At 43.2% G+C, this 22,967-nt stretch overlaps 1 protein-coding gene across 2 annotated transcripts in view; it reads left to right on the top strand.

Moving 5' to 3' along the window:
• The first annotated feature begins 308 nt into the window (after positions 1–308).
• The window catches only part of lrig1 (leucine-rich repeats and immunoglobulin-like domains 1), a 38,404-nt gene continuing 15,745 nt past the window's right edge, over positions 309–22,967 (top strand). Inside the window, exons 1-4 of one of the 2 annotated variants that reach the window (XM_036531706.1) lie at positions 309–996; positions 15,262–15,333; positions 16,818–16,892; positions 22,691–22,828. In XM_036531706.1, coding sequence (XP_036387599.1) covers positions 794–996; positions 15,262–15,333; positions 16,818–16,892; positions 22,691–22,828 — 488 coding nt within the window. In that variant the 5' untranslated portion in view covers positions 309–793. The remainder of the gene's footprint in view (positions 997–15,261; positions 15,334–16,817; positions 16,893–22,690; positions 22,829–22,967) is intronic. The other variant, XM_036531705.1, reaches the window with a different exon arrangement.

Genomic DNA, 22,967 nt, shown 5'->3' with positions numbered 1-22,967 from the left:
TTGGTGAAGACAGCGGGGGAATCGGCGTTGACGATTGGTGTTTCATTTAGGTGTTTTGTAGCACTACGACAGCTCAGAAATCAACTTCAGGGAAGAATTGTACGGATCTCCTAACTCTCACCGTTGTGGAACATTGTAACAAAGTAAAAAGTGTGTTTAGGGACCGTGAAGTTTTCCACGATGTATGGACACAGAAGAAGAAAAGTTTTGTGATCAAAGTTTGTTGTTAACAGCAATGCTACGCTCGTCTGACTGGATATCTACAAAACATGTCCATTTGTTGTTCCAGGAAAAATGCTTCAGCCAGCTACGTTAGCCAGCTAAACAGAAAGAAGCTGCTTAACGTTACACTGTGAAGATTTTTTTTCTGGAAATAGGTCTTTTTACGCGTTTTGCTTTTTTGAGTAGTTCGAAATAACTAAATGCTAGCCAAAACGAGGCGCTTAGCTTGCGGACAGGCAACCTTTTAAGGACAACTGCTGCAACTTGCATTTAGTTTTGGCTTCTGGACAAGTTTCTTGAATTGCTTTGTTAATCGTGATTCACCTTTGATTTAGTTACGGAGGGCACTGGGAGAAACTCGAACTGGACTTCACTTTTAAACTAGCTAGGTAGCAAACTTTCCTGAAATCGGGAAACGCTCGCTAACACTTATTTCATTTGCCATGTAAACACTAAAAGCAATTTATGTGCAACAGTAAATTACATACTCTACACAAACAAACAATATCAGATTAACAAATTGTGGCAACAACGAAAAATTAGTAGCCGCTCTATTAAAACTGGATACAAAATGGCGGCGTCGCAGGGACAAGTCCTATCGGTGTCTTATTATGTTTTTTATTTAATTTTATGCCTGGAACTGATAATCGACTTCGGATTGAGCTCAGATTTGCCGTGTGCTCTGAATTGTACGTGCACTGGCGATTCGGTGGACTGTAGTAATTTGGATTTGACGGATACTCCACAGGACCTGCCTGTCCAGACTGTATATCTGTAAGTACATAACACTTATTAATTGAACCCTCCGATAACCGGGTTTAACCAGAATTGCCAAATAGAGAATCAAGCCACATAGGCTACCTACAACTAGGCTAACGTTATATTTCAAACATAAAATACACAATCTTTCACAGACCCAACGTTAGCGATGTATGCACTACATTCATAAATCCCTAAAGCCTGTCTTTATTAAAATCGCATGTAAAATAATTTATGTCAACGAACGGAAGATGCATAAGGACAAATAGTTTTTGACACTTTCGGAGCATGGATAAATTTGATCTTCGAGTATGTTAGGGTGGCTTGATAATTTTAAGTAATAATAATAGAAATAGCCGCGCTAGTTGGCTAGATCGCAAAGTAAGAAATAGAGTAAACCGACTAAAAAATTGTAAGGCAGGTATGTTTAGGTTACAGTACTGGGATGTACTATGAAATACGTTTCTAAGCGGTTATGTGCAAGAAACGCTAAAACCACACTACACTTAAAACGAGGTATCTGAAGAAGAAAAAGAAATCATGGTCAAATGGTCAAAATAATGAAGATGACGGTGTTCTGACCGCGAGTGCCGACAGTTGAAATTCGCTGTCTGTTCTCTTAATGTTCCCTAAGTTTGGAGAATGATTTTGCATGTAACTCAGAGGTATAATTCACAGTTAAGTAGAATGGCACACTGTATAATCCTGGATTTAGCTGTGGTTCTCAGTACATATCTATGTCGAAACAGTGAGTTTAAAATCTCTGTACAGTTTGGCTCATTATGTCAGGTATATCTATCTACATGTCTGTCTCCCTCCCGTATGTATATAATGTATGGGTTGAAGGATTACCAACGTTCTGAATGTCCCAGTGGTATGCAAGCCCCCATAGTTTATTAGATTTAGATGTAGCCTATGTTATCTTTTATCCCCCAACCTACTTTTAATGGTAACTCAACAACTGACACATACAGTTACGCATAAAGTAAGTAGGATTCTCCAAAAGCTGTGCAAAACAACAGCAGCACTGTGCCTCTTCATTGCAAATTTGTCAAGTAAGATATTGGAATGACTTGGTTTCTCTCACTGAATAGCTTTGTTTGTTCATAGATTACATGGTCTATTACACTGTTTTTAAAATAAGTACAAAGCAGAGAGGACCATTTACAGTCTTTTTCATTGAACAGGAAGGAACATTCTTCTGACTTTACAAGTGTGTTAAAATTTTGTTCAGCTGGTTGAAATACATTAGCAGTCGAGGTAACGCAATGGAGCATGCAGCCTATTTGATGACTGTATGAGGGGGAAAATGAGATGCAGAAGATGGTAAGTGTTGGTGATAGTGCAAATCAACCTGTTTATCAAAAATGTTTTATCAAACAGACAATGCTAAAAAGGCTGCACTTTTTATTAATCCAGTGTGATGATAATAAGCAAAGGCCTTGGAAGTTTTCAGACTCCAAAGTTCCTCTACAGGGGTAGTTAGTGTCCCTTGGGAAGAGAGGAATGCTACTTGAAAATGTCCTCTAAAGCATGAATAATGAGCTCTGTGTCCAGGTAGTGTTTTTACTTCTAAGTACTGCACAAGTTCAAGAGCGGTGCTGCTTCTTGATGGGAGAAAAATTTCCTGAACATCTCTTACCCTTTCTTGGTATAGGCCTGATATAGTTGTTTCGTCTCAGACACTAAAATGTATAATGTCAGACTTTTTTGTTGTCTGGTGTTTAGGTCTGGTTTAGTTCCAGTTATATAATTGTATTTATGCATTTTATCAGTCTGTTTAAAGAACTCATGGTCTTGTTGGATTAAAAATGAATGGGTTAATTGCTCAGAGTTGTTTTTAGAACAGGTTTTTTGTTTTATTTTGGCCTTATTAAAATGCATTGTCACCACCGAATATTTTTGCTTTAGAGCAGAAATACATACATTTGAAAGATTTTTGTTAGTGTTAGATTTGCAGATTGACGTCAAAAGATGTGTTGACAGCAACAGACCCCTCATAATTTGTGATCCTTCCCTGTCACACAGTCACAGCATTGATAATCTTCGCAAGTCTGTTGTTTCTGATATCTTCGGTTTCCCCTCTTCTGAAGATATATGTGATATTAGGATTTGAGGAAAGAAATAGCCTATGTTTTCATCCATGTGGGCTGTGTGTTGACGGAGGAGTTGCCACACAGTGCTGTGCATTTATTAGCGTACTTCTGTTCTGCCTTCGGCACTTCAAAAGGCAGCATATAAAAGTTTATAGTGCACATTGTGTAGGGGAGAAGCTAAAAAGATGAATAGGCTGGGTCACTCTGGTGGCTCTACGTACCGCCAGGGTTACCCTTTAATTTATGATCAAACAATTTTGCATTTTCACTGTGTCATGGGAAAGGCTCAATAATAGAGCACTTTTTAAAAAGCATTACGTGGCAAAACGTAGAAAATTGACCCCCCCCCCCCCCCCACTTTTGTTTATCTAAGCAGAGTGGACCACCGGATCAGGGTAATTTTTCACACCTGCTGATGGATATAAATTCACAGCAGTACACTAAGAAAAATTACATGAAGAAACATTGGTGATTTCATCTAATTTTCAATTGAGACACCCGTAATATGCGGTCTGCCGATTGCTCAGTCATGCTGTGGTTATCACCCAGGCCCTGTTTGTCTCCTTTTACCACCAGCAGCACTGGACTTTGTGCCAAGGGACTTATTGGAAGGAATGAAGTGTCCATGTTTATGTTTAGCATTGGTCATAGCAGCAGTGAGCCAGCCCCGTGGCCGAGGTGACATTTCTGCACGGTGTGAGAGAAAGCAAGCAATGCTTTCCCAGTAAGACTACATTTGCATAGTGTTTATGACTTACTGCCTCAAGCCTTGAAAACACTAAACCCCAAAAAACTACTGCCTTTGAGTTGTGTCCTTAAAAGAGGCCTACAGTTTGTCAGCCAAAGAACAGCGCAGCGGTGGAGGACCTGAGATTTTTTGGTGTGAATAATTGACTGGCAGAATCGCTTGGGCAGTAATGGAAATAATGCAGTAAAATTAAACTATCGTCTGCATATATTTTTATTAAAGACCTCCCCAAAAAAGAATTGTTGAAATGGGTTCTATTTGTTGTGTGCAAATTTATATTACTAAAAATGTGGTAAAATAAAATATTTCACTGAAGCAGATCAAGGTCTGTCCTTTATGCATGCACAATTGTATAATACATTAAACACTAAAAAAACAGTTAAGGTAAAAAGTAAGCCCTGCCTTTTTGAGGGTCATATTTTAAGAGAAATTTACATTACCACAACGTTTCAGAAATGCTACAGAAATAAAATGATTCTCAAATTGAAGCCAACAGCATACTGTAAAGATGGTGGTATGAAATGCTTCCATTTAATATAAAAGTATTGAAGAAACAGGGCGACTGGACAAAAGCAGTAAGTAACGTTCAAAACTGTATGAATATTCAGATCCTGTCATCATCACTGGAGCACACTAGCAATGGTGAAGCCTGCATATACCTGAAAAATTGATGTGGGGCACAGAGGCAAAACTATTGAGAGTTTAGTGTTTAAGTCTTCTACAGTAGCTGGGGGGTGGCAACTTGGGTGCTCATCTGCAGTATATCAGTCGAGGAAGGAAAAAGGTTTGTGAGGAAACTCTCTGGACACGGGCTGTGTGAAAAATCAGGCCCTAATGCCTTCCAGTTGTCAAAATATCTTCTGTACTCTGCCCTGTTTTTACAGCTCCCCTGTGACACTGTGGCTAGATGGGGATAGAAGGAAACAAGCGAGTGTTAGCATATTCAGCGAGAGGCAAACTAGAGGGAAACAAGCTAACCATGTGGCTCAAGAAAAAAAAAATAAATAGAGGGGAATACAGGTTTCATGGGGGAACACTCCTTTTTCAACAGTGCTTGGAACATTAAGCTTACGTCAAGATGTGTGTTTTAACTTCTGTGTTAAAAGGTCACGTTTCACCTTGTAACAGCAAAGAAAAAGAACCTACTCTCTCTACTTCCTGTGAAATTGGTTTTCTACCCCTTGAATTTCTAGTTCAGAATTTAGCTTGATGTCATGACTTCTTTTGTTTCCTTTTTATTGCGTCTTGGTTTTGTATCTAGTTGTTTGACTTTCTGCTGTGTCCAGCGGCAGTTTTAGTTTTAAAAGTGGGCAGATATTATTGGGTTCTGTGAATAATATGCTACTTTTTATTTATTTTTATTCTTTTGTAATAATTTTTTACAAACCTGGAGCTCTAGGCCAGATACTTTATTGAGGCATGATTAGTGTGGCTTCAATACAGTTTGATTGATTAACTAGTTTTGACTTTTCATATTTGGAAAGATGTTCTGAATACAGGAGGAGGAAATTAAACCGACCTGTTTGGAGATCTTTTTGCAGAACATTCTTCACAACAGCAAGCAAATATTCACACAGCAGAGCACTGTTATTCAAAGCATACAGTTTACAATAATAGGAGTATTGTTCTATGTGTTGGTTGTGTGTTCCGGGATGGGGGACTGTGGCTGCCAGTCAGATGTTGGGTGTTTGCCAAACAACAAACAATGTTGGGGGGGTTCTAACAACTACTTAGTTACCTTTATGGGTATTTATCAAATCTAACAAATAATAAAATAATATATTGCAAGTTAATTGTGCATAATGTTTTTTCCTCAAAAAATGTTTCACAGACACATTGTGAAAATTATATAAAAAGGATGCAGTGCTAGGTAGCTAGCTTGCTACACAGTTTAAAGCAAATTAAGGCAATATGGCCAGGCCTATAAAATCTCAAATTCACAAGTAGGCTTGCAAACAGAAATTGATTGGGCCTGCTAGCTGAAGCATAAGAGTATATTTAAATCTAAATGTGTCTCTTTAGTCTAAAGACAACACGCTTACTAGCTATGTGAGTTCATAGAAATGCATACAGTTCAGAATCGTTGGATACCCCTGTAGTGTGCTTGTTCTGGCTATACTCCAGTTGCATCTGTGATTGCTCTGATGGTAACTGTATTCTCTCTGTAACTATTCTTTCTCTGATAGGCTATCAATGCAATATTTTAGTTGCTTAGGCCTGGCTGTCATTTTTCAGGCCTGTTGGCACTGCCAGCCTTGAAACAGTGCAAGCAAGCACTGAATACACTTTTTAAATTTTATTTGAATTCAGTTTTTTGTCAAACTGTAAACATAAAAGTAAATGATACCTGTTTTAAGTTTTAGATGTACACAATACAAAATACAATCCTTCTGTATATTAGGTGATCTTGGCAATTTATCAGCGTGTTGTTAGTGTGTTTTCAGTAGTGTCATGTGTGATACAGGATGGTTGTCAGTGTCACGTTCCATTGCTTTGGTTAAGATGAAGCTCTGTGTAGAGGGAAAAAAACAATGTTTTGTCCCAGTCTGTTGGCCCGCTGGCTTTGCAGTCATGCAATGACATTTTACCAGTGTTATGTAATGCCCACTGTGTTGTTCCTGTCACTGTACAGGGACAGTTGGGAAGCTCAACTCTGGGACACAGTCCAGTATTGTCAGATGCCAAATGAGACAACATGCAAAACCATATTATCTTGTAAATTGTAATTTGGCAGGGAAATGTCTTTCCTAGTATGGAACCTTGATATCTAGCGAAATTAGCAAGAGACCTCATGTTAAGCTTTGTAGCTGTCTGTCACTATAACAAACCAGGGTAGCTATGGTCCCCCTCAGTTTTCAAAGATTTCTTGAAAACTTCTAGTTGTCCAGCTAGCTGATGTCAGCTGTGCAGCACAGTAATTGGCTGATTACTGAATTTCCTGTAAGGGGAAAAAAAACATTTCTAGCTGTACAACTGAACTAAACTTAATAGTTAGAGAAATGCAATTTTTGTTGTGACTAGTGACAGTAGTAGCCAGGCAAGTATATTGAAGTGGATTTTAAGCGCTTTCCCAAAACAGTAATTGGCTTTAATGGTAGCCACTAAAAGCATAAAAGCACAATTTAATTTAAAAACTTTAAAAACTAAAAATCTGTTGACAAGCTAGCATTATTTCAATACTAAAGTAAATACAGTATAACTTATGTCATGTAAAGTGTGCAATGTATGGTATATATACATTTTCTTATCTTTAAAACTTATGTGTTGTCCTTTATTTAACCAGGAAGGTCAGCTGAAGTGTATTTTCAAGTGCGAGGAACATGCATGATGTGTGTGCATATATAAACTTGACCAAAGAGAGCAGTGGAGGGCAGATAAAGGCCCCTTCACTCGTTTCTGAGAGTTTGGGACACTTCTGCTATCCCATAGGCAGGTGTGTGGAGGGGTGATCAACACTGTGAAATGGGGTGCAGCAAGTGTTTCCGAATGATAGAGGCACGGAAAATGTCAATAAGGAATCAAACAGAGAGGGGCGTGTTTGGCATGGTGTGGGATTATGGGATACTCTGCACACACTGCAGACAGTCTCATAAGAGGAGGAAGCTGGATCAATCCCATCAGGCCCAAGCACTTCCTGAGTGGTTTCCTGAATGAGCCGCCCGCTGGTTTCAACCTTGGGCCACCACAGTGTGGGGTTTTTAGAGGGATGGGAGTCATAACTCACACAGGCCAGAGCGTGGTGCATGGTAGGAGCTGCGAGCAATCCTGCATGTTCTTGCCTGAGGTGTTTTGTGTTTGTAAACACCCCAGCGAGGGCACCCCTCGGGCAGGAAATTGGTTTGTTAATGTCGTGGTGTGGTAGGAAGTTGCAGCAACAGTCTCACTGTTTGATGCGGTGTGCTGATCACTGGCGAAATCGGACTGTTGCCTGGAAGGGTTTTGTCAATGTCACGGTCTGCTGCGTGCTGTGTACCTGCGTTTTAAAGCTATGTGGTCACAACACAGGCCTTGAGAAGTGGGGGAGGGCTTTTTTCACCCAAAGAAAGGGACAAATTACAGTATTTAGTGCTGTGGAGTCACTGACAAAACAATTTAAGTAGCTTGTATTTCAGCTTGAAATAAAACAAAAATGTTTGTGCATGTTATGACAAAAAAAAACACACTGCCTTAATTTTGCTCTTAAAAAGTCAGCCCAAATTGCTTTTTGCGTTGGAAGGCCTGGGATAGGTAGATTGCCAAAAATATGGGCCAATGGGCTTGTTTTTTTTTTTTGGATCCATGCTGTACAGATGTTGTGCAGATGCACTGGTCTTTATAGACTGGGGATCGGCCGTTGTAGTGGGCTCACTGAAAAGGGTGAGTCGGGCCAGATGACTTTTAGATCAGGGACTATATGCTGCATTGATCCAAAACAAGCCTCGCTGTCACTGAGTACACTTGGGGAGAGGTCTTCCACGTCTCATTGTTCACTGACCATACTGATATCCATAAAGAGGGGATTTGGGGGATGAAGGTCAAACACCAGCAGCGCAGTATACAGACGTGCTACTTGTGGTTTTGTGGACACTTATTTGGGATCTGGGGTGTAATCATGTGGTGATGAGTGAGTGATGCTTCTTTCTGGCTGTGCTGTTTATTTTTTTAAACTTCTTGGGTTTGTTAGAGTAAGGAATGTCTTCAGGTTTTTTTATATTTTTCTTTTCTGACGAGGCAGTTTTTAGTGAAGGTATTCAGACCCGTTTTCTCAGCCAGTTGTTTCTCTTGGATTTGCACTGGACATAACTGCAGTCAGAACTGACCAAAAGTGCTATTTAAGCATGCCCTTTGGTGGAATATGTTTAAGCGAACATGTTAAAAGCTATTTACTCATGGCATGAAAACATCTTCTTTCACAACTGAAAAAAATCAACAGAATTGCAACATACATAATAAAATATCTTCAAGGATATGTGCAGTGCAGAACAAAAACCTGGTATTATTGAATAAAATACAGATCTTCATTTTAAGATGTTACCAGATTATAGCAAAACATATTTTCATATGTCTAATGATAAAGAAAAGTTAACAGGCTCATGCACGATTCTTTCTTATGAACAATTTGAAAGTTCTCCTGCCTGAATTATATATTTCCTAGGAATCCTGTAACAGAACATATTTTTAACTTTGTTTGTTTAGACCCATCAGAGTTCCAAGCTTTTCTTTTTGTTTGAGCGCATGTCTACAAAGTGGTCCTGATAGATGAATCATCTGTGAATTCTCTGCATCTGGTTAGAGTTTGGAAATCTGGAAAGGACATTAGTAAAACTTAAAGGCTTGGAAAGGTGGAGCACCATACAAAAAGCAGGTTGGAGCACTGTAGTCCTGGCACTCTCACGACAGACAAACCGAACACTTAAGAACTAATCAGAGATGGGCATTCTTGCTGCTAAAAAAACAACTCTTTCAAACTCTACTGCCTTTGCCGTTCTTTATGATCTGTGATGCTATAAAAAAGATGGAACTTTCTGTTCAGCACAGCAGTAGTTATTCTTCTCTATATTCCAAACACTCCTCCCCTTGGGAGGTTTAAGTATTCTGTAAATCTGCAAAAGAAGGCCTGGTAAAACATAAACGAATGACATGGTTTTAACAGTCTTTAGTTTTATTCTAGCAATCAGAGGGCTAATCACTAATTATTATGGTAAGGCACAGTCATGTATCAGCTGAGAAATTTGTGTTCCTTTTCTCTTCTCCTGAATGTTGTGATACCTTCAGCAATCTGTGTCAGCTTCCTGGCTCTGGGCACTCTCAGCTTCAGGTTGAGCTCCAGACAAGTGTGTTTTGGTGCCCCCACCCCCAACCCAAATTTGAACCACTTGGGTAGATAACAAACAAGGGGTGTTTTGGAATAGTGAGACATGGCCATGACCCCTTTTCCAAGCTATAGCACAACATTCTTTTTAGTACCCCTGTAAGCCATTTTGTCCTGTTTTGGAAAATGACCAGTAACCACTGTTCTTGCATAGAAGGAGTGGGGAACAGATCAAGCATGCTACTGTTTCTGGGCCGCGCGAACATGTTGTGTGCACGTTTTTGGACTTACTCAAAATCATCTTTCGTTTCCTCAGTTTGACCCTTTGTGTGTGTGTGACGTGGAATGTAGATGTGCTTGGAAGCTTGTGCGTAATTTTGCTCTGTTTATTTGAGTGGTGTTAGAGATTTTTGCGAGTCTGAATTATTGCTTTTTTTCTCAGGAGGTGATTGCGCTGTTGTGCATCTCCTGGTCTGTCTGCCAGGGCCGTTGCTTAGCTGTAAATGTCAGTTTACGACAGGAAGAGGGTAAAATATGCTGTGCTGTGTGAGGCTCTGAGTCAGAATGGGTTATCTCTGTTGGCCGCTGTCTCTAACAGAAGGTTATTCTTTGACTACTTTATTACTGTTTGGACTGTGGAGCATAAAAGAAGGCCCCGACTCCCAGCTGTGTCATAAAGAACCGTCACTGACATCATTTCACACTTTCAAAGACTGAAGTTCACACTCTCCTTATCGATAAAGATTGTCAGGTTGTCACAGAAGGCTCCTGCCCTGCAACTGTTAATGGTGGAGGCCTTATCACAAAAAAGGCATCACGTAACAACCTTCTGAAGGTAAGAGAACTTAGAGGTTACTTTCTTGTTGCATGCTGCGCTTACCAGCAAAGAATTAGGTGGTATTAGAAATGTAATAATTTTCTGTTGTAAGGTTAGGTAGTTGTTTGGCTGAAGACATTTTACCTCTACAGGTCAAACTTTGCCTCATTTTCATGGGAAGGTCAAGTTGATGTTGTTTTAGGTGACCTCTGACCTCCTCATGCTTCCACTCTGTATGTTATGATAGTGCCTGTCTATATTATTTGCTTGGGTTAAATAAAACAGATGAGGATTGTGCTCACCATGAATAAAAAAGGCCAGGGTCTGTCTTTGTAGGCCAGTTTTAGTTCTGGAAGTTGGACTTCACCAACTTAAAACTGGGTGGCATTATCAAATGTCCTCTTGTCAGAGTTACTGGACTTATCCGGATTCAGTAGGTTTCTGTAGGTTCAGGTCTGGCCTATCTGTTTTTTCACCTTATCATAGTGTGATTGACTGTTCAAATTAACACGTAGAGTTCCATCACACCTTTGCAGAATGATATGGGAGAGCTTCATTACCTTTCACTTCTCAGTAACTCATGAGCTATAAAACCTTTGACAAAAATGAGACACTTGTATCAGAATCTTCTTAAAACCTGACAAAGGCCCTGCTTTTTTGTGTGTTGTTTTTTTAACAGATTTGCAACAGCTGGGCAGTTAGTAATGTAATCATTTCCAGTCTTTTGAATGCAGATTGAAGTGGAGTTATTTAGTTTGTTTCTCTTTGTTAGAGTCATTTTTAAAGACTCGGCTACCTCAGCACAGCCAGAGGGCCCAGGCAGACTCCAGGAGAGTGGCAGGCCGCAGACTATAAATTAAGTTAGAATCCGTACAACAGGCTTATCCATCCAGAGAGAGGGAGAGTAATTGCTCCAGACAGGTTTACAGTAGGGAGGTGTGAAACACTCGCTGTCTGTCTGTGAGGCGGGGGGCAGGGGGGTCAAGCCAGAGGGGTGCGGCGGGGGGAGGGAGGGTGGGGTGGGGGGTATCGGCAGCATGCCTTGCGGCAGCCAGAGCTGTGTGCCTTCTCACAGCTGACGGAATAAGGAGTGTGGCAGCCACCGCTGAGGAAGGGGACCCCCGGATCTCTCTCTCTACCGACTTGTCGACGATCGTGAGAAAGTTTTTCTCAGGACCCCCTCAGTCCGGGGTACACCAGATGGAATGAAGTGCGCTCCGTAGAACACGTTTTCAGTGAGGACAATGAAAAACACATGACCCTTTTTTGGGGCAAGGCATGTGTTGCACTAATTTGTTGCAGGGCCAGTTTTTTTTCCATTGCATTCAAAAGCTACATTTCAGCACGCAAGAAGTTCCAGTAAATCTTTGTGAAAATAGAAGCAAAATTCTTAAAGAATGATTATTTGTTACAATTGGTATAATAAACTATAAAAATTAAGCTGTCCATTGTGTAAAGTAAAACTAGCACTGCTGCTACCATCAAAAATGTTGGTATTTAAACTTGATTCCTTTGAATATTTTGCCATAATTTCAGTGTAAGACCTGGGGTCTGTAAAACAGGGCTCTGGCTCTTGTGTGATGGCTTTAAGAAGCTAGTCTCCCTCCTTTATTCATAGTCTTGCACTGCGCAGCGACTGGCGATGCATAAGTGAGAGACCCTAGTGTTCATCATATATCTCAGTCCCTGAAGTGAGCTGATCTTGAAATCGCCAGGCCCCAGTGTACCACACTCGCAAGCGCTGTAATCTGCGCAGGCCCCGCCCACGCGAGGAGGAAGGAGCTGCGTTATCGCTTCATACAGTAGGTGTTAAACGCTGCGCAGCATCTGATAAGGAGCCAAACCATGCAGAATGGGAGGGGGAAAAAAATCAAAGTTGTGTAAACACTCCTTCCTGCGGCCCCCCTGTCTCGTCACGGCGGGCCCGGAGACGGCCCCGGGTGTAGCGAGGCGAGGGCCCGCCTTCCTCCGCTGATAACGCGGAGGCTTTTGTGAGCATTAATGGACCGTAATGGGCGCCCACAGCGCCAGGGCAGGCCGGAGAGCGGCGACGCGCTCACTGTTCTCAAACATCGCTCCCCTCGCCGCTTCCTCTCTGATCTCTGACGTGGACGGCAATCGCGTGTTGTTCCGACCGGCAGAGAGATAAGACATTTTAATACGGAGCCGTGCTTTTAGAGATACAGGCCTACGGGGTAGCCTCCATGCAACCGCCAGCGCCGTTTTAGCTCGTGATTGAGCAGAGGTGTGTTTGAATGTTTTTTTTTTTTTTTTGATATAACCTGTGTTCATGGCTGAGTCATTGAAGCGATTAGAAACGGAATGGAACGGGGAATCCCAATGGCTGAGGTTTGGTGAGCACTGAATGACCAAAGCATTCATTCATAAAACCAGTTGCCATAATTAGTACAATGGTAAATAGGGGTGTTTCCACTAAGCCCTATTGAACTGAGACAGTGCCACAGAAGAAGTAGCGTTTCCTTTTGTCCCCACTTTTTAATTTTGTAGAAGTTACCAAAGGATTTCCCTGAAAGATTGTGAGAAGTTTACTAGTATTATTGTTTTACCCCATATGACTCAGGCATGGATTACACATTGCTCCCTTATGTTGTATCATATAATTGCAGATTTTTTTCAAACACCGAAATGGTCAGAATCCTGGTCTATTTCTTCACTGCTGTTGCTCCTTTCCTTTGGGAAGTGCCGCAACATCTTGTTCCTCGCTGCTTTTATGTAGAGTTCCTATCATTTTTAATGAGAAACGGTGCAATTTGATTTCATCATTGGCAGTTTGCGCCAGTCTGCAGCTTGTTAAACACTGGCAGTGATTACTGTAATAGATTAGTGCGGCGTGGCTGTTTTCTCAGCGGTGTTAAAGGCGCCATGCTATTTTCTACCCTCTGGCACAGCCCATTTACAGAACCCTGCAATTTTTCACTTTGCTTCAGTGTAATTGGGTAATTGCCTCCTGTAACAAGGACAGCAATTTTGCAATCTTCGACACAATGGAGCGGTGAAGCCAAGAGCTTGATCACATGGCGCCGTCGTGTTAAAGGCCTGCCTCCAGGGGCGAGAGCACATGGGCCATTACCTACCCCCCCCTCCAGGGGGGAGCGTGTCCTCTGCTTGCTGTCAGTCATCTCACTCAATCACCTTGTCAAGTGACGTGTCGCCCTCACCGATTCAGGAACGGTCGGTCCTTAACTCGCCTTTGGGATCCTCTAGAGGCGTGCGAAACAATGTGCGTGCGCACCTCTCTCTATAAATGGGTTTTTTGTTGGGGTGGGGGCTTTGGCGAGAGGGGGGGGGGGGTTTCTGCAGCAGGTCTCGGGGAGGGGAGTGAAAGCGGCAGAGCCATGGAATGTGGAGCTTCAGGTAGCGCCCGCTTGCCTTACCTGGGAAGCGGTGGCCATCTTTCGACAGATTAGGCGGAGAATTCCTGGTGCTGTTGTCACGTCGGGGGGCCTCTCTCTGAGCCAGCTTTGTTTGCGAACAGTAAAAAGCTATGTTATGACAACGGGACAGAAAGCGCCTGGTGACAGGTACGGCTAGGTGATAAATGAATGGGCATGGCTGGGGCGACGCGGCCATGCTGTCCCAAGAGGTCACGTTGAGAGGAGCCACTAACATTGTGCAGCCTCGACCTGCCCAAAAACGCCATTTTATGGTTGTGGTTTTTTTGTTACAGCAATGGTATAGTACTTTCAGCTTTTTGTATTTTTCATTGTTTGCCCTTTCAAGAATTGTGCTACAACGGGGTTTCCATTGGTTCATTAAAAAGGGTAACAGTGAAGTGTATCATTTAATTTCAAGTCTCGCAAAGCAGGAGGCTTGGAAGGTGGATGTACAAAAGCAGAACAAATAATCAAAACTAGCTGCAATGCAGTCATATCATTAGATATTATTTTTGCAGCAAACAGTGAAACTTTGGGGGTTCAGAATAAATACTTTTGGATACACATATTGGGTGGACAAAACCATAAAGAAACACTCCTGGAGGGTAACATCAGTTTATATTTGTATTCCTACTGACTATGGAAACTTTGTGAGAAAAAATTATAAGCATGCTGTGAACATGTCTCATGTTCCTCTCAATTTTGTGGATCAAATGAGTTTCAGTCCTAATAACAAGCAACTATTTGTTGCTGTGCTGTAAAGAATGTGTGTTTCTGTGTGTGTGTGTGTGTGTGTGTGCGCGTATCTGGACTCTAACAGTAATACAATCTTCAAGCAAATTGCACTTTAATTCCAGTCAGAGTATGAATATAGACTTGGCTGTTAAATGCACTGTTAGTCTAAACTGCCAATTGACTTTTCTACAGATGAATAGCAGGGAGCCGGGAGGATAAGCGATAGCTTCTGCAGCCCAGTATTGATCGTATCCCTCAGCCCCCCCGCCAGCAGGGCCTTCGCAATTACGGGCTGCCAGCTTAGTGTGTACACGCTTTCTGTATAGCTCTCAGCTGGTAGCCTATTCCGGTATTTCTTAATGCCAACATACTGGTTAGTCAATTAATTATAGACTTTGTGCTCCAAAAACATCTTAACTGTGATTTTAGACAGGTAAATGGCAGGATATATGTTTTTTTTTTTTTTATTTCTTCTTTTTTTATTGAAGGCGTAGTTTGAAAACCCATGGGTTTAAGGAGGGTGAGAGGACAGGTAGAGGCCACGTATTAGGTCCGTATGGAGGTTTTGCTTGTTTATCGAGGTGATGGAGCACCACTGCATTTCTCTCTGGCCCTACGGAGGGGGAAATTCATGGACGAAAGGAAAACCCAGCAGCTCTCTCACTCTCCTCTCTCTCTTTCTCTCTCTCTATTCACAGAAATCTGAGCCACAACAAGCTGACTGCGATCGATGCTGCCGCCCTGGCCAACCTCCCAAACCTGCGAGAAGTGTGAGTGTCCCAAATGATCAGAAAGGGTCTCTAAATGAAAAAACGAGGCTGAGCATGCACACACACACACACACACACACACACACACACACACACACACACTCACTCACAGGCACACACACTCACATTCACGTACTCACTTAGACACACATACACATTTCATCTCTTTCTGGAGGACTGTATATGTATGTAGGTAGTTGTTAAAAGTAGTCATTACAAGGAAAAGTATGAGAAGCACTTACTTCTGATTATATGTGATATGCTGCAGTATAATATCTGCTATTACCCTTTACCAGTACCAGCTGCACATTCATTTGGTATATTATAACCATTTAGTTCAATTTAACAGGCTCACTTGTATTTGAGAGAAGCTGTGTGCATAGCGACTATAATTGAATCCTTGTTGCAGTCAAATTAAACTTGTTACAGAGAAATGTCTGGCAACCACCATCCCTCACCTGTCTTACACAATCTTAAACATGTACCACAAACATGCAGAAGTATACAAGACACGCTCACTCACAAATATACCACACCTAGACACAGTCCTTAAACAGCTATCACAGACAGACAGTCATACTGTGAAGCTGCATGCACATGCATGCTCGCTCACACACACACACACACACACACACACACACACCGGATCAGATGTCACTCTCTCCATTTGCATTAGCACGGGGCTCCTTCTCCTACCTGCCTGTGTTCATAACAGGATCCATCAGCAATAGACAACTAATCCATTTACACGGCGCTTCGCAAAGTGCTGCTCTTTGTTCCTAATGGACTGCCCGCTGCGCCGGGCCGTGCCGTCATGTCTGCACTAATGAAATACTTCTCATATGAAAATGTTGTTCATTAGCCGTTCAGTGCGTCCGCCCCAGCCTGGCCGGCAATATGGGCCCTCACAGGGGAATCCCAAAAACCCTCACTGAGAGAGGCGCTTATTAAAAGCTGCCCCACAGCGTACGCTGTGTGGTTTTTTCTTTCTTTTTTTTGTCCTGCCCGGAAGACTGCAGTCGGCTGTATTTTCAAGTGTCTTTCACCTGTCTTTCCTTGTGCGCTGAAAGCTCGCGCGGATTGTGTGCTTAGCTCTAAAGTGAGACAGATTGGAAAGAAAGCGGTGATTCGCTGTTTGAAGCTTCCTCCATTACAGCTTCATGACATTCTGAAGCATTGACTGTGTTCTGTCCAGAGGAGAGGCTTATCAGCATTTAATCATGGGATAGTTTCTCCCTCTTGGTTTCTGTTGGCTTGCTTTCATTGCTGTTATCTTTTTTCATTCGGTTGGCATTCTTTTCTTTCACTTTGCTAATGATTGCTTACTGCCATTATTTAGTCTGATTTTTTATACAGGATGGTAGTTTAATAGATCAAATTTGGCTGAATTTTGGTTATACGTAAAATCTTACCAATTTGGTGATGAAGATCCATGTAACTTAGTGTAAATTTGTACACATTACTTACACTTTCTCTCTCTCTAGACGCCTGGGTTATAATGAGATGACATCGATTCCATCATTTGGAGCTGCCTCTTCAAAGATTGTCTTCCTTTATCTGTAAGTGCAGTTATGTTTTTTATTGACTTGATTCTGACACTCAAACAGAAACTGATTATTTATGTACAGCTTATCTGTTTTATACATAATGATATTGTTTTGAAGCAGTTCAGTTCAGGGGTAAAATGGCATTGCTCTAACTGGCAATACAACCCACACCCTACTGATTACAAGCCCATGTGCTTAACCACTGCACCTCACTTCCAGCTGTCAATAAAAATGAGTGTAATGAAGGTTTAGAGGAGTGTGTAAAAATTGATCTGTCCATGATATCTGTGTTTAGAATGATTATGCAGGTAATGTAGAATGTGTAATATCACCAATTTAACAGTAGATAGAAGTCAGTTGCTTTGACCCCCAATCATGGCTGTGTTTCTGGCTATCAGTCTTTGATCATTAGGTAACTGTGACTGCAGACAGACAGGGCACTTACAGGTAGTGCTAAGCCTTCTGTCTTCAGTCTCAGGCTGAAAGAAAGAAGCTCCTCCTCTTGCTGCCCAAATATTTGTGAGTCATAAGCGTACAAAGGCAGACCTTTAAACCAGAGTAGAATTGTTGCCTTTTCCTGGATTTTTAAATGTTTGGATAGGTCTGAGTACACATGAGCATAATGGATAACCACCCTATCTCTGAAACAGGTTCTAAACCACTCATCAGATAGGAGCAGAAAATTAGACCAGTTCCAGCATTGGGGAAAATTTCCAGCCAGTGGAGTGTCAGCCCCCAGGCTCAGAGCCAACAGCAGTGAGAACTAAAACCAATCAGTGAGCAGTATCAAGTTTGTGGTTGCTTTGTAGGTTAAAGCTTGGGAAAGCCTGTTTCTAATAGTATAGTCTGTAAGTGAAGCGGGCTGTAGGGTTTCACAGCAGAGTGAAAGTGCTGATCAGGCAAGCCTTTACTGACCCTGCTAATGATCATGGGACTACTGGTCCATTCCAGCAGAAAGAATGCATTTAAATGCAATAAAAAAATAATTCAGTACCTCTGTATTTATTTGGATTGAAGGATTATTTGCCTGGAATTTATCATGACTTGAACTGATCTGTCCCAGACTTAAAGAACACAGACTTATTTTATTACTGTTTTATAACTTTATAGTGGTGTTTTTTGTTCCAATGTTGGTGTGGTGTACATTAATGCGCTTTCTCTAAAGTGCCTCAGAATTTTTTTACCTGTTTTTAGCCATGGAGTCCATTAGCAGTGTCCCTGCAAGCGCTCTGTTGAGACCCGTGTTTGCCTGAGTCCTGGTTACGGTTCTGAAGCTGGCAGCCCATAGGGATTGCCTGCGCTGGCATCTCACAGGAGATTTATTGCCCTATTTGGGGAAGAGCAGTAGGCAGTCGTGTGTGTGTGTCTGTGTGTTTGTGTGTGTCTCAGCTGTGAGGGCAGTGCCCCCCGAACAGACGCACACAATCGCAGCGCTGTCCTGCCCGCCTGCCTCGTCGGAAAGCAAGGCCTCCTTGTTCTCCCCACTCCAGGCCTGCTCCTCATGTGTTGCGAGAGAATTCTAGCTTCTCAGTCAACCAGAAAGGAGAAGAGCCACAGGCTGTTTCTCCCATGGTGGCTCCGGAGCACGGCGTGGTTGTTTGTTTCGCACAGAGCGAGTGTCTGCTCGGACATCTGTTTCACTCTGCGGCCACAGCTTCTCCCTCTCCAATTCTGCTTTATCATCTCGTGATTGATTGATCTGCTGTTTAATGAATCGGTGTTTCCGGCTTGATTATTTCAAATGGCTTGACTCACATAAAAATAGACAATATATCATGAAGATGAGGTGAACATACATGTCTTTGATATTAATTAAATTTATTAGTTAAAATCAGTTTTTAGTCAAAAAGGTATTTTAGATGTTAGGTACGTGTATTATTTTGCAACACCCAAACATTTACATGTGTATATAGCTGTTTATGGACTTCAGTATAAGTGGATATCAGCACAAGAACTACAGTTTTATTGCAGTACCTGAAGCTTGCTTCTTTTTTTGGACTGGTCAGATGCCTGTTGCCATGGAACGGTCTCAGCCGCGTTGCATGGTGGGAAGGCATAGTTTTATGAATCTGCACAGCTGAAAGGAGTAGAACCCGCAGCCGCTGTTGTCAATCAGGGGGCTTTACAGTATAAAGGCTTGGGGGGGGGGGGGGGGGGGGGGGCAGGATGACATCATTGCTGCAGCAGACACTGGCCAGGACCGGTGGTCTCAGTTTCGCCGTCCGAGTTCCCATCTTCATGCTGTCGGTCCACTTGGGTCTGGACTGCTCAGGGAATTCTTTGGGCCTTGGTTCAGCAGCTGTTCTCTGGGATTCTGCCGACTGAGAGTGCACTGGAACAGAAAAGCATGTGATACAATCATAAAAGCCAGTGCCCCTTTCAGGTTTCTGTCTGAAATGAAACAGCATACCACATTGTACGGCATTCAAACTTGTTCGATTGTTACACTTTAGAGCAGCTGTTGATTGTCTCATGCAAGTTGCCTCCGCCAAGTTTAGTCAGGCTGCACAGAATCGGTTTCCACACTGTCTGATGTAGTGAGCGGCGGATTTCTGCACTTTAGGGGCCAATTCAATTCAAGCGCAGAGATCCAGCGTGCCCTTTGACTTCAGTAACAGTTTTTCTTTTTTAAATAAAAAAGCAGTGCTGCTGTTTTCATCATTTACACAACACCTTTCTTTTATTGAAGCTCGACACCACACGTTTTGCAGGGTGAGGCAAAGAAAAAAAAACTCAAAGCTGGAGGAATACTGCAATAGGTGTCCACTCTCATCTCTGGGAGGGGTGATCAGAGGCACCATGTTGAGAGGAGGATCTCCAGTGTGGCTAGCAGGCACCTTGACACCCCCAAGTGGCCTCGCTGACAGCACAGATAAGACCTTTCAGCGGGATGTTGCCTGGGGACTGGGGCCTGCAGCCCACAACCCAGAGCACCTCAGTGTGTGCCTGGTCCTTTATAGTGGGAGACGACAGTAAAGTGGCAGTGTTCTACATACTGTAGGTGTCTATTACAATATGTCAACCACGTGTTCGCTTGCAGTTATTCAGCCTCATAATGGGCCCAGTTACATTTTAATGACAAGCTTGGAAGGAATGTCTTCAGCTGAGTTTGTCTCATGTGGGCAACAGAAGGCCTTTCAGTAGCCTCTTTCAACAGGTCTGGGTCAGCGTCTGTCCCATTCACTTTTGGCCCTTAAAGTGGCCGTGTTGGTCATTAATCAGACAAGCAAATCGTGGCGCAAACCAGCTAACCTGCTAATCTCCCCACAATGGGGCTTTAGTTGGATTAATGAGTGTGGCCTGGATCAAATACACCCAGAGAACTCCAACAGTCCTGGCCACAGAACAGCGTGGTGGCTAAGATCACACATGAACACGTTCCCATCTGCTCTCTGGGAGTTTTTTTTTTGTTCTTTCATTGCTCATAGTCCAATGACTCTGTCTGATTTGGATACTATAACCAAGTGTCACCCAGTGTGTATTTCAGCGGGCTGAAGTGAAAAGGGAGAAGAGGTATTGCATGAATTGTTTAGCTTTTCAAGAAAGAACGCAAGTTCTCTGTAATTGCGGCTCTGTGGTTTCCCAGAGAGGCCGAGCAGCTGTTGAAATTGCCCCCTTGTCCTGTCCTGTCTGCTCAGCACAGCCACCCACCGGTCAACAGCAACAGGCTTCCTGCTGGGCCGGGAAATCGTTCTCCTCTCTCAGCTCCCGCACCCTCGCCCTGCCCTGACACATCTCTTTACATCATTGTTTATTCAGGTGGGGTGCAGGGGGAACCCCCCCCCCACCTTCTCACTCCTTCCCCAAACTCCCAACCTGGAGCAGAGTAAACAGCTAACAGTACATTTATCTTAGGCTCGCATTCAGTCACCTCTGAGAAAGTGTTGATTTCGTAAACATGTTACGGCATAGCACCAGCTGGCCGAAACTTAAGAAAATTTGGAGAATTCAAAATAAATGGTATTTCCGTTATTGCATGAAGAATGAAAGGGGAAGAAGTTAACATCTGCCCTGATTTTAATTAATTCTGATAGTTTGAATGAACTCGGCCTGTACTTGTTGCTTTAACGAGGTGCTCTGATTTGCTGTGGCTGTCTCTGCCTTAGCTTGGTATGTCCGACCGCGTACCAGACCGAGAGCTGGGAATTCTGGGAGGGAGATCAGCAGTTCCTGACGCTGGGCAGTGGGCGGCAGGGTCACTTGGAAGAGGAGAGGGTGCCGTAACTCTAGCTGGGGTCTCGGGGAAGCGCGGGCAGAGGAATGTGCTATACGTGTCATGCGGCGGCGGCTTTGATGTCAGGTCGTGTGACAGTGTCCCTCAGTAGCCGGGCACTGTAACTCTTTGTGTCAGGAGTTTAGCATTCGGACAGCACAGTGTGTGTGTGTGTGTGTGTGTGTGTGTGTGTGTGTGTGTGTGTGTGTGTGTGTGTCAGTCTGTGAGTGAGTCTGTGAGTGAGAGAGTGCATGAGTCTGATCCATAAAGGGAAACAAAAGGAAGTGTCCGGAATTCCAAGGAGGGGAAAAGATCAACTACTTCCCATTCTGTCCTTGGAGGTGGATTAGTACCAACACCAGAATAAATGGCAGATGTGAAGATCATGCCCCATCATTCCTCCTGCTCAGAGAGGAAACCAAAATAAAAAGGCAGTATTTTTACTCCCCCTTTTCTCATGCTTCCTGTGGCTGTCTGGAATGAAGACGGGACTCAGTAAACAGTCCCCCTCCACATGTTCTAAAGAGTGACAGGCCTGTGTTGGTCCTGTCTGCTCTCTGAGGCCTGGCAGAAACCGAGTTCCACGCTGACCTCTCCGCACTTGTTCCCTCCTAGCATGCTGAGTAGGGTCGCCGAGGTCACTCTAGGCGTATCACATTTTTTACATGTTCCTGCAAAAGGCGTGGAAGTGCGTCTCTCTACCCTGTGCCACTTTGTCAGGTCGGCGCAGTAACTGTTTCCCATGGCGTGAGGCATCCCACTTCCCGGTTTATGCCATGATGTCAACGGTCAAGGCATGTGGAGCTGAGGGCTTTCTCTCGATTGAACCGGTTTGGATGCATGTTACATGTTTGCCCTCCACTTCAGCGTGGAGTGTCTGGTGACAAATGACCGTTCAGCTGGGCTGCTGGTCCCCCCTCACCCCGGAGTGCTTATTGACACAAGATCCCACTCGGCAACAAAAAGCCCATTGACTCATTCCGACTGAAAGAGCCCCTTTTGATTGGTTGAAGAGGAGACCCCCTGCGCAGCTGGGAGGAGCTGCTTGGTTGATTACGACAGAACGTCTCTCACGCATCATCAGGCTTTCAGTTGTCTGTCTCAGTTCCCCTTTTCTACTTCTTTGGAAGGGGTTTTACCTTGATTCAAGTTTCACTTTGAATTCTTACAAAGCAGTGGCAACCCCACAAAACCTGAAGAACTGGAACTACCGTAGCTCTTAATTTTTTTTTGGCAAACAAATGAATATCCATGTCATTAGCCCCTGTCAAAAGTCCATGTCATTAGTGCTGTACCTCCCAGTACCGGATTATATTGGTAGTATTCTTCTGTTTCAGATATGCTCTGATGAATGCTAATGCTGAATGACTTGTGCTAGCCTGCAGTTCTCTCTAGGCACTGTAACTGGATCCACAATGCTGAAATGGCTCTCTGCTCATTTTTATGGCGCATCTGTCCTTTTTCGATTCCCCATCAACATTCACCGTGTTTGAAAGCGCTGCTTTAGCATGAGTTTTCCCAGGCGTCTCCGACAGCACGCTCAAATCCACAGTGCTGAAGCAGTTTTGCGCTGATGAGCCCTTCTGTGTTTTCCCAGACACCACAACAAGATCCGCAGCGTTGACGGGCAGCAGCTGAAGGACCTCATCTCCTTGGAGACGTTGGACCTCAGCAACAACGACATCTCCGAAATCCGGAGTCAGTGCTTCCCAGCCAGCCTTCGGATCAAAGACCTGTAAGTAGCTTTTGTCACCTTATGTGAAACAGTAGAGAGCCCAATGTTACGGAGAGGCTAAAAACCTATTGGTCACATTCATGACAAATTCCCTTATATTGCAGATATTTGAATCCAGTAACAGCACCATACATTGTTG

This window comes from Megalops cyprinoides, chromosome 6 (assembly GCF_013368585.1).
Source record: "Megalops cyprinoides isolate fMegCyp1 chromosome 6, fMegCyp1.pri, whole genome shotgun sequence".
NCBI lineage: Eukaryota > Metazoa > Chordata > Actinopteri > Elopiformes > Megalopidae > Megalops > Megalops cyprinoides.
This window is presented reverse-complemented; position numbering and strand designations above follow the sequence as displayed.